We start from the raw sequence: 12,474 nt of genomic DNA, 5'->3' as shown, positions 1-12,474 counted from the left end.
TTGGATCACACCAATGGACCATTTAGGCTAGCATTAATAGAAAAAAGAGAGCGGCAAGTTGATAATAACGAAAATGAAACCAATAATAAACCAGGCTGTCTTGGCTTAGCCACATTTAGTGGATAATAAAAGGTACAGGGACGCGGGTGGCGCTGTGGGTTAAAGCCTCAGCACCTCGGACTTGCCGATCGAAAGGTCGGCGGTTCGAATCCCCGCGGCGGGGTGCGCTCCTGTCGTTTGGTCCCAGCGCCTGCCAACCTAGCAGTTTGAAAGCACCCTCGGGTGCAAGTAGATAAATAGGGACCGCTTACCAGCGGGAAGGTAAACGGCGTTCCGTGTGCTGCGCTGGCTCACCAGATGCAGATTGTCACGCTGGCCACGTGACCCGGAAGTGTCTTTGGACAGCGCTGGCTCCCGGCCTTTAGAGTGAGATAAGTGCACAACCCTAGAGTCTGGCAAGACTGGCCCATACGGGCAGGGGTACCTTTATCTTTAAAAGGTACAGGGACCTCTGACCATTCGGTCCAGTCGTGACCAACTCTGGGGTTGCGGCGCTCATCTCGCTTTATTGGCCGAGGGAGCCGGCGTACAGCTTCCGGGTCATGTGGCCAGCATGACTAAGCCACTTCTGGCAAACCAGAGCAGCGCACGGAAACACCGTTTACCTTCCCACCAGAGCGGTACCTATTTATCTACTTGCACTTTGACGTGCTTTCGAACTGCTAGGCAGGAGCAGGGACCGAACAATGGGAGCTCACCCCATTGCGGGGATTTGAACCGCCAACCTTCTGATCGGCAAGCCCTAGGCTCTGTGGTTTAACCCACAGCGCCACCCACATCCCTCATTTAGTGGATCTTCATAAGTTTGTATATTTTGAATGAAACCGGTAAATAGTTTCAAAGCAATACTTGGCTTAGCAGTGTCTTCTCTACAGAAGAAAGCAATTTTTAATGCATGATTTACAATTTTAAAGATACCAGAGTGCTGAATTATTGCCTGCTGATAATGTTCAAAACATATTTTAGTCTACCTGATACTAGAGAATGTGAATCCACTCACCCACATCCATTCAGCAGTTTTGCAAGTGTCATGAGTGACAGCAAAATGCCAAGATCCTGCCACGTATAAAGTGTACTCAGTGTTTTGTTTTGGTTTTTTTAAAGGTGGCCTCCTGACCTCTACTCCCCACACCCCACTTTCTCCATAGTAATGTCAAACTTATCAAGGGCCCCAAGGTCATTACAGTTCCACGGAGTGTTTAAGGGGATGGGATGTTGTTCTTTGCTTGCTCATTGAATTGGAAAGGAAACAACCTAGAAATATTACCATTAGATCAGAGATTATCTAAAAGAGAATATAACTCAATAAGGAATTAGCATGTAATAAAGTTGCCTCGGAGCTGAAGAAATAAATTGTTGAAGAGCAAGTCTTGCCCATTTTCTTTACATAATATGCACCCTCTTGCCCCTCTTTAACATTTACTTTTTAAAAAGTGAATTGTTAAGGTTATTAATTTAAGAATGGGTATACAGAACACTTAATTTAAAATAATCATTCAGTGTAGCCTACATGGAATCCTAGCCAAACAAATACAAGCTTTTTAATTAAAGTAGTCCATCACATATGAGGCTTGGAGCAAGGGGTTATTTTCAACTTTAATTTCTTATGCTAGCCTTAATGGCCTATCAAAAATGCTGAAAACTGCTTTGTGACATCAGTGAGTGGCAGAGCAGTCTTTATTACAGTTGCCGGAACTTTCTGCATCTGCATCACATAGGACTGTCTCAAGATGGCCTTTGAATACCTCTCATAAGAGGAATCCCATTTATATGTTCCCTGTGTTGCATCTGAATGCACGGAAACAAGAGTGTTTGGCGGGATGTAATTAAACATCCATATTAAAACCACTAAGCTGGCCATTTGGTTTCACAAACCAGGTCAACAATTAAGTTTGCACAACATAATCTGGTTATTAGAATATGCGTACAAATAATTTGCTCCCAGCTAAGTGAGGAATCAGGTCTCTTAATATCGGGCCCCAATGTACTTGCAGTCTTAGAAACAAGACAATGAAACTTGATGCTTAAAAGGCTATTCAGGCTGTTCCCATGGCACTCAGCATCTACAGATACATTGTGCATGCACTGCCATGGTGTTTGCTAACATGAATTGGAGATCTTGGACGCCATCCACATCACTGGTGATGGAAAGTGGGAGGGGAATGGCAAATTACAGACCTAGCATGTAAAAATGTTTTCCCCACCTCAACCCCACTGCCACTTCCCTGGATTTTCAACTGGTCAGTTGAAGTACACAGAATACCAATATGGCCAATATCGGACCCTTCTTCATAAACTTATTGTAACCTTTTTAACAGAAACTTTCAAGGCTACCAGCCTTCAGAATCTACCACAGAATACTATGCACCATAATACCAACGAATGGCATAATGTTTCCTAGATTGGTTAAATACACCCTGCCTGAAACTTAGGAAAATGGCTGCCTGTCAGTTGAGATGAATTGGGCCAGGTAGACCATTGCTCTGACTCAGTATAAGGCAGCTTCCAATGTTCCATGAAGATATTATTGATATTGCAGAGTTCTCTGGTCATTGAAGGAATGCTAATCGTGTAATCCAATGCATGTCTACTCAGAAGTAACTCCCATTCAGCTCAGTGGGACTTACTTAGTATTCTAAGTAAGTCTACTCAGAAGTAACTCCCATTCAGCTCAGTGGGACTTACTTAGTGTTCTAGCGGTAAACCATAAGCCTGTGTTTCCCAAACTTGGGTCTCCAGCTGTTTTAGGACTACAACTCCCATCATCCCTAGCTAGCAGGACCAATAATTGGAGTCCCAAAATAATTGGAGACCCAAATTTGGGAAACACTGGCATAAGCACTTACTTGCTAGTTGTGAGGGAGAGTAGTACCTTGGAAGTCAAACAGAATCTGTTCCGGAAGTTCGTTCGACTTCCAAAACGTTCGAAAACCAAATCACGGCTTCTTCTGCAGCCAATCAGAAGCCGCAGAAGCCCCATCGGACGTTTGGGTTCCAAAAGAACATTTGCAAACCAGAACAATCACTTCCGGGTTTGCGGCGTTCGGGAGCCAAAACATCCGAGTTCCAGGGCGTTCAGGATCCAAGGTACAACTGTATTTGTGAAACATATACCCTACAGTATATACTAGTTAAGAACTCAATAATTTTGATGGGTTTTTGTTTCTTGTTCAAACAAGTACAAATAAAGGAAAGGGCAAGATTAAAATATGTTGAGCACCTGTATGTGTTTTTTTTAAAGATAAAATAAGCCTTGTATAACTTTGTAAATCATTTGTACAAATTGTTTCTAGTAAATGGAGAACTGAATTCTTAAAAGGTAAGACAAGCCCCAGGGAAACAATGTACCCAAAGAGAAAAAACAGCAACATGTAACTTACTCATATGTAGGCTTTGTTTGTGACCAGCCATATAGATTGTGGACATCATAGTGTCGAACTGGGGTTCCATCCGCCAGAAATTGTTGACTCTGCATGCACAAGGTTTTACTACTCAGCCCAACGTCTCTTCCTAATAAGTCTAATGAAGAACAAAACATTAAAAGAGGTTAAACAAAATCTTGCCCATCTTCTGCTTTCATGTTTAAAAATCAATTCATAAAGTCATGTTGGAGTATCAAAATTAAAATTTCTGGTTTGGAGTAGACTCCAGAGGTATGATATTTGAATGGCATAGACAAAATATTAATCTGACTCTTCTGAATTTGTGTTGTGCGTATATGTCTATGTATGTATGTATGTATGTGGGGGTGGTGAAGGTATGACTGTGGCCCCTTCATGATTACTCCTCTTAAGGAAGCTGTGCCTGGAGGAAGAACTTTGAGGGGAGAGACTCCATCAGGCAAGGCCTTCTTCCACCTACCTTGCTCCACCTTCCAGTCTCTGCTTCTCAGTTTGTATTGTATTATTTTATGTATTGTGGCTTGCCATTTTATTGATTATAGTTTAGAAATTATTTATTGTAACTGTTGAGTGGATTTCTGTTTAACTTCTTTTTGTTGATATTATTATTTTATCCTATTCTAATAATTGAATGTTCCTTTTTTTATATAGGTTGCTTATTTTAAAGTTTTATTTTATTATTACATTTTTGTAGTGCATTAGATTGTTATAGGATGTACATTTTTTGTTTCTTCAGCTTGTAAACCGCCTTGAGTATTTTAAGATAGAAAGATGGTATACAAATTAAAAATGAGGATGAGGATGATTTGTCCCAAACTCAGCACACACCTGGTATACAGCAACATTACAAGTGATCTAAAAGTAGGCATAGTAATTACACTTACTTGGTATATATACAGGAAAATTTAGTTCGGAGTTCCCACAGCCACCAACTGCACCATTGACAAAATTTGATGGTTCATTCATATCCTTACATTGAAAACAAAACAAAACACATAAGCAATATGGACCATCCTTTGTGTTTCTGATAGCCTTTGATTATACTATGAAAATATATGAGGAGGCATCATGTCTCTCCATTCAAGGTGTCCAAGAATACTGAAGGTGTGCCAAGATAAAATGAAGAAATGAGCCCAAGTATATGCTATGTATGTGTAGGGGGCATATATGTGGAAGCTATAAAATGATTTATTAAAAAGGTATTTCTACTGTACATTGCTTGGGAGCATCAGGTATCACAGGTCTATGTGAGTGTCTGGATTTAGGACAGTTCAAGGTTAATTTTTCTGTTGTTGTTGTTTAAAATGCTATTGTTTTGATTTAGAAAATGGGACCCTCTATAATTATAGATCACACATCCTTTTGCTCTTGGAATGTTTTATTATTGACTCAGTAAATTTCATAGCTGCACCCTATATTCCTTTATCAACAGTTGTGACTATTCTTTTTTTCTTTTAAATCTATTTATTCTTTCATTTTTTTCTGTACCTGCCTGTTGTTATTAGAACTCCAGAAAAAAATATTTTAGGGGGGGTGGATTGTATCCCATCCTTCATCCAAATAAATACAGGCTTCCTTCATCCACCTCCCAAACATTTCTTGTACTGTGTTGAGGAGCAAATTCAGTGTCAATATATTTCCCCATAACAAAAACCTTGGGCGTCTGGGCTCTGGTAAATGCTAATATACATTTATTTGCATCTTGCACTGAAATGATGGACAACATTCACAGGGTCAAGATAACAAAGCAGATGAAAGGAGACGAATGCAGAAATAGGATAGCAATGATTTATGGGTAGACACACATGTCTGATATGGTCCAGACAGCCCTTTAGTAACAAGGACTCACCTCTTTGCCATGACCTTTGACACTTGAAGTGTATATTTTTAGGATCCAACTTATTTCTATAATTGTAAATTGCTTTAAATATTGTATTGTAATGTTGTGTTTAAAAGATTTGCAACCCACCCTGGAACCTTAGGGTGAAGGGTGGTTAATAAATTAAATCATCATAATCATAATCTACCCATTAATGTAGACGTATCCTATTACTAGCACTTTTCAAGATAATTTGGATAGTTTTCTCTGCATAAAAACATAACTGTTAGTATAAGAAAACTAAAATTACATTAATCCGCTGGAAATATGAGTTGCTTTTTTCCAGTATCTGTTTTCCACATCCATAGCTGTAGAAAACAACATAGACAATGCTAAAATAGGTGCAGGACTTACAATCCATATGCCATCAAATTTTATGCTATTTGCTGGATTGGTAGGGTTGGTGTGGAACTCCTGAATTTCTCTTTTCCACCACTGCACTGTAGAGTTGCGGAAGAAGTCTGGGAATGCAACGTAAGCTCTGTATAACTGGAATAATAGAGAATGTGAAGAAAACAACATATTACTTAGATACAATTGCTTATTTGTAACTAATAGGCAAGAAGTGTGCACGATCTATCGCTGGAAAAGACTGACACCATGTGAATCACAGAACTTTCAAAAGCGGAGATGGGCTGCCAAGTCTTGAGAATCTGACTCCTCATTGTCTATGAATGCAGTTTCAGATTCTCTTAACAGTTTAGGCAGAACTAGTCCGTATTTAGGGAAGTTTTTAATGACTGATGTTTTAATATATTTTTTATCTTTGTTGGAAGCCACCCAGAGTGGCTGGGAAAACCCAGCTAGATGGGTGGGGTAATAATAATAATAATAATAATAATAATAATAATAATAATAATATCATGTGTCTGATACTTCCTTAAGAACAGAAGATCTTTTCAAAACTAGCAAGTGGGTAGCAGGCAGAAGGTGGTCCAATATCTGTGCTCTATCTTCTGCCTATCCCTGCTTTACATAATATGCCCACACACATCTCCATGGTCACTATGGACAAAGTCTAAAGAGCCATTCAGGCTGAAATCCTATACACGAGGCACGTCCAGCTCTGAGGAGACTACAGTCTACTCCCAGAATAATAAAACTGGCAGTGATCTACCCATTGTCATTGCCAAAAGTTTTCGAGATTTTTTGGGGGGGAACATTTTCCAGAGTTGTTGAGCTTTGAGCTTTCAGGGAGTACAACACAGGGAATATAAGGCTTCACAGCAACAACGGCAACGTTTCTGAGACATAGCGCCAGGGGCGAGACGCAGATAGATCAATCGATCAGGAGCACACAGGCGAACAATTTTCTTAAGCCAGTGATCAACCTGAAGCACCCCCAGTATCTACCTGTAGAACACGGATGACCGGTTGGACATGTCTGCTCTACACACTTAACCGGGAGCAATTCCTATTAAACTCAATGGGATTTACTTCTGAGTAGACAAATACAGGATTGCATTGTTGGGACTTTTGCATAGGAATTGTGCTTGCCCAAAATAATTTATGAATTCATTTCTCAAGCATGACTAACAATTGCTTACATCACTCTCCACGGTGCCAAATACACTTTGCATTATGGCACAAATGGACTGCTTTTTTAGGGGAAGGGGGATCGAAACTACCTTGGGCTTGCCAAATTCTTCCCCCGCTAGCCTTACTGTCATTAGTTCATTTCTATGTGGGGAGGAGGGTTACTGGTTTGTGGGTTTTTTGTATTTTTACATTGTATTTTTATGTTGTGAACGGACCTGTGATCCATGGATGAAGAGCGATATACAAATTTAATTAATTAATTAATTAATTAATTGTATTATATTATTATTAGCACTACTGCATTGTTTTCACAATTACTGGGGCTTTTTAAAGGAGAGACACAAGTGCAAACTTACCTCTGTTTGCTCGTCCCAGGATATTGATGTATTCACAACTACACCAGGGTAATCAGGCCATACCTATGACGGCAAAGTTATTTGAAAATGGTTAGCATAATGAAATAATGAAATGACAGGGTTTGGGGAACTTTTCTTTACAAATGAACCACTGCAATTCACTCAGAAAGGTGGAGTGGAAATCCATCAAGTGATAACAATCGAGTAACCTTCTTTTTAAAACAAAATCAAGGGTTACGTTACCTATCCTGCTCCAAAACTGAGATGGTGGAGAGATAAATAAAAGGATGCAACACTCCTCACTTTCATTACTTCTTTCTTAAAATGCCAACATATGGCTGTTTTGAGCATGCATACTTCTTCATTGGAATTTGCTAATACCAGACCATAATTATACTTATACTGCTAGCAGCAATTATTATCTGAAATCAGATGACTTCTAATAGTCTTTTCAAGAAGAAATTCTAATTTATTTATTTTTACATAAACTAAGGAGTTTCTCAGCTGGTAGACTATGGTTGCCACAACCTGGCAACCATAGGGAAGACAAGCCACCTTTACTAAGATGACCAGAGGCCCAATTTAACCCAAAAAAGAACATTTAAGGCATTTTAAGGCACTTGTACATGGAATCAATGCTAATGATAGTATGCAAAAAATATTACCTTCCCCCACACAATATCGCTGCTATTGGGCCATTTAATGAAGACATCGTCCTCAACCCCTCTTGTGAATGGCGGATAAGGCTTGGTTTCGTTCCCAGAAATGGCTGGATCCTGAAATGAAGAACTTTGGCTTAAGAACTAAAGGCATAATAGTTATTAAAGGAGCAATCCTGTTCTCAAAATATGCCAGCTTTTAGGATATCTTGGTGCGCAAGAGCCACTCGAACAGAAGGCTCTACCAGTGCAGCCATTCCACTAGGGAAAATGCAAAATAGGCGCAGCAAAAAACAGGTCAGAGTTCAGGGTGGCACAGTGGAGGAGCCCACTTATGCCAACATTAAAGTCATTAGATCAAACAGGAGCAGAATATATGTACTGACCAAAATGATGATAAATCGCATTCCATCCAGTTTCATTTTGTCAACCAGAGCCGGAAGGTTTGAAAATTCTGGACCGATAGTGAAGTCCAGCTGCCGTTCCATGTAATCAATATCTGCATATTGTACATCCTATGGAGAATAGGATCAAATGATCTTAATCTACAGTTTTAAATGACTAATTTACAGACAAAGGTGAGGAGCCAAAGTGTCACATAGGCCAGAGCAAGGTGGCTCTGCAACATCCAGTGAAATTTTCACCTCTCTTTCTTCCTTTTTGTTGTTTAAACAGCAGCTCCAATACTACACCAATACTACAATCTCTCTTCAGTTTTAATACAGTTTGCTAGGTGACATGTTCAAGTGTATTTTTATCTCTTTTTCAATTCCCTTTTAACTACTTTTAACTACTCCTTTTAACTTACTCCTTTTAACTACTCCGCTCATTTTTGAGATCTTTCCTGTTTTGAAATCAGTTGTGACCATCTTGTTCCCTCTGGGAAACTTTCCACTTAAATATATACAAGGTGGGACCGGAAAGTTTGGTGAATGGTCACAGAAATTGTACAGTGAGAAATATTCAAACATACAATTGGCATTAGAAACCCACGAAATGCTCACAATTATGTACGGAGATGAAGCCCTAACTCAAAAAACAGGGTATGAGAGGTTTAAGCATTTCCGTGAAGGGCAGCAAACCATCGAAGATGACCTTCGGTCTGGCAGACTGTCGATGAGAAGAATGGTGGCAAATGTTGACAGAGTTCGTGAGCTTTTCATGTGGGATGCGTGTTTGTCCGTCCGAATGATGGCAGAAGAATTGCATATTCAGTGTGAAATCATTACTGAGGTTACTGAGCTGTCCCACCCTCTGTTTTCTCTCGATCTGGGCCCACCAGATTTCTTTCTTTTTCTAAAACTGAAATCTACACTGAAAGGGCACAGATTTTCCAACATTTCACATGCCCAAGCTGCTGTGACAGGGGAACTGAGAGCAGTATGAAAAGAGGACTTCTCCAGAAGTTTCCAACAGTTCTACAAACGTTGTCAATGGTGCATTGTATCAGAGGGGGGCCTACTTTGAAGGCCTGTATGTTTGAATATTTCTCATTGTCAGATTTCTGTGACCATTCACTGAACTTTCCAGTTACACCTTGTAGAATTGGATAGCATTGTGGCCATTGTTCTCAAGTAGTTATTTGACACTTAATCTCACACAAGGTCTTGCCTTGACTCAGGATAAATCCAGGGTAGTCCTCCATTTTGTCAGCTTCGTTGCTAACTATTCTAAGGCACCTTAATTTTTTCATATATAGAAATGTTGACTCTTTCTTAAGAGTCACAACCTTAAGAAAGGAATTTTCCCAATTCCTATGATTGTTCAAATAAATATTCTATGGACTATCACCACTGACACTCACCATGAAGAGAAAATTATCACATTATGAGTCCCAATTTACATACCTGCTCATCATGCAGTTTGCTGGATAGCTTTAACCTAGCCATTATCTCTCAGCTTAACCTAATTCATATGGTTGCTGAGGCAACAACATGTAGGGGAAGAAACCTATTGCCCTGAGCAAAAGGGCAGGATTGAAACAGAACAAATGAATGGTCATGTCTACACACAACTTACATAGGGGATCTTAGCTGCTCTCATTGCATAATAAAGATCGGAGATTTCTGTGTCATTTCCATATCCATAGCGGCACAATTGGAATCCTAGACTCCAATACGGTGGCATGACTGGACGTCCAATGAGCTAGAAATAAGAAAATTAAATACATGATATTTGCGTTACCTTACTCTGGCAAAAAAAAAAAAGCAAAATGATAGTATTTTTAGTATAGGCTTTATAAGATAGTTTCAGCTGTATTGCTGAACCACTTACTGCAGTGTATTCCTGAACCACTTGTTCTGGAGTTGGTCCCAACACTACATAGAAGTCCAAGATCCCTCCAATAGTACGGTAAGTCAAAGCAGGAGTTGGTTGGAGCTTTACCTCTGGAAATTCATAAACAGGAAATGAAACTATCAAAATGACCAGTAATTGCCAAAATAACTCTCTTCCCCAGCTGCTCCAGCAGGCTGGCTAAAAATAACTTGGGCCCCAAGGGCATTCCCATTGATAAATGAAAACTCCCTAGAATTCTCAGTGAATGAGCCAACCTCTCATTACTTAAGGTAGGGGCACCTGCCAGTTAAGAATTAGCCTGCGACTTCCACAAATAACCTTTGTGTTTGCTAATACGGTTTCCTGACCAAGTCACAGGAAACCCACTTAACTTGAAATAGGTATGTTGCACCAACCTTTGCGCTGTTAGTGCTCTTGCTTTCTGAAACCGAAAGGTTGAGCTCTCTATAACCAATATCAAGGAGTTCAGTGCAGCGTGGGCACAGTGGAAGGGGTTTCGGATCGGCTCTGACACTGTCTCCACCACCCCTGCTGCCGATATGTAAACAGGCAGGGCGCTTGCCAAATAAGAGGCACCAACTCAAGATCTCATTCCAGCATGGGGGACAGGGACTGTAAAAGTCAGGTTGGGGACTGGCATGGCTCACAGGCCATACACCTGTCAACCTGAGAGAAACTGTCATTCAGAAATGCAAAGTTTTCAGAAAAATGAAGGGCGACTTACCCATTCCGTTGCTGTTCAGCAAGAGAACTCCGTGAGCATTTCCATCATTTTCTAGGCCCATGTAAAAGGGGTGAACTCCATAAGTATTAAGCTTGTACTGTAATCGTGGAGGGAAAATGACATGCTGTGAGCAAATGCCTTGGCCAATTGATTTTCTCCCCAGCATGCTTCTACACATGTCAGCAAGGGTTACACATTTCAAGATCACAACAAGGTAAATATTAATTTCCCATTTTTTTCTCATATTCTGCCTTCAGATTGCCATGAGCTGAGATTATTCCAGCAGAAAACTATCATAAAAATATATATAAAATGAAAGTTTCTTAAAACATTTAATTTTTAGGGGCAAGGGGAGAGGGGATAAAGTGTGGGTGTACGGGTGAAGAGACGGTGAAGGAAGACTGGAGAAAATTTAAGGACTATTTACAGAAACATTATAAGATAATGAACGTTTGATGACATCGGATTGAGGGTGGATGGGTATTTGGGAAAAAGTGAATAGAGAAAGATTTAATTTTTTGTCAGACTTAAGGAAATGCAACCATTTACTAGACTTTAAGAGTATTAGAAAATTAAAATATGACAGAGGAAAAGAATTTGCAGACAGAATATTTGATTTGGAATACAGAGAAGGAAGGTCTGGGGAAGTCGGAGAAAGAAGTCAATGTAAAGAATATAAGGAGACAAAAATTGTTTTTAATATGTTTATTCTCTTTGTTGTATTTTTGCTGTTTTGTGTTTGTGTGTTGTAGTATCTATTTTTCTGTTTTTTCTGTTTTTTTTATTTTCTTTTTTCTTTTACCTTTAGGTGCTGTTGTGAGGTGGTTTGTTTATTGTTGTTTTAAGTTTTTGTCATAAAACTCAATAAAATATTATTTAAAAGGCAAAAAAATAAAAAAAAATAAAGTGTGGGTGTACATCTGTGTGCGCAATGTATACTAAGATTGCGCTGTAGTGCTCTCTAACATTCATGCAGCTCAAGTATGCACACATCCAAGGTTGTGTGGGGGCTCACAGTGCATTCTAAGCACCTGGGACTGATGTAAACTTCTGCTGATGCTAGATTTCTTGTGTATTACTACCAGAGCCATGTGCCTCTCCAGATTAACCACTGGCAGCAGAAATTGTGAGGGGTGGGACTCACCATTAGCAGTGGCTGTAACATCTATATGGCAGGTATATAGAAATAATAATAATAACAACAATCATAATAATTTCCCTTTGGTATTATTTTTATAGAAAATGTTGCCTTTCTCTGGGAGTACACCAGCACAGTGATTGGGTCCAGATTGGACCGATGTCAGGCAGCACCAGCTTAAAGAGTGGCTTGGGATTTAGCCAATCCCAGGGCATCACCTCAACCCCACCTTCCTCCTCAGAGTGCCCTGGTTGGAGACTCTGTGCATGTTTGGCAGCTGAGCTGGCAAAAGCAAGCAGAAGAATGCTTCCACTCCATCCACTGCCTTGCATCCCAGCCTGGTGTAAGGGGCTCGTGGACTGCAGCCTATTTATTTTGATGGGACGCAAGTGCAACTAATTTAGTCCGGTTTCAACACAT

General features: G+C 39.9%; 1 protein-coding gene across 1 annotated transcript in view; it reads right to left on the bottom strand.

Moving 5' to 3' along the window:
• SI (sucrase-isomaltase) overlaps positions 1 to 12,474 on the bottom strand; it is a 125,214-nt gene that overhangs the window by 62,271 nt on the left and 50,469 nt on the right. Inside the window, exons 29-37 of the mRNA XM_083441793.1 lie at positions 10,917 to 11,013; positions 10,169 to 10,281; positions 9,914 to 10,039; positions 8,281 to 8,409; positions 7,901 to 8,011; positions 7,236 to 7,298; positions 5,695 to 5,829; positions 4,346 to 4,430; positions 3,441 to 3,579 (exon numbers count right to left, since the gene is read on the bottom strand). Of these exons, the coding sequence (XP_083297919.1) occupies positions 3,441 to 3,579; positions 4,346 to 4,430; positions 5,695 to 5,829; positions 7,236 to 7,298; positions 7,901 to 8,011; positions 8,281 to 8,409; positions 9,914 to 10,039; positions 10,169 to 10,281; positions 10,917 to 11,013 (998 nt within the window). The remainder of the gene's footprint in view (positions 1 to 3,440; positions 3,580 to 4,345; positions 4,431 to 5,694; positions 5,830 to 7,235; positions 7,299 to 7,900; positions 8,012 to 8,280; positions 8,410 to 9,913; positions 10,040 to 10,168; positions 10,282 to 10,916; positions 11,014 to 12,474) is intronic.

This window comes from Podarcis tiliguerta (genome assembly GCF_965153285.1).
Source record: "Podarcis tiliguerta genome assembly, chromosome: 5".
Classification (NCBI taxonomy): Eukaryota; Metazoa; Chordata; class Lepidosauria; order Squamata; family Lacertidae; genus Podarcis; species Podarcis tiliguerta.
Note: the sequence above shows the minus strand (reverse complement) of the source record. Positions and strands in the feature narration are given on the sequence as shown.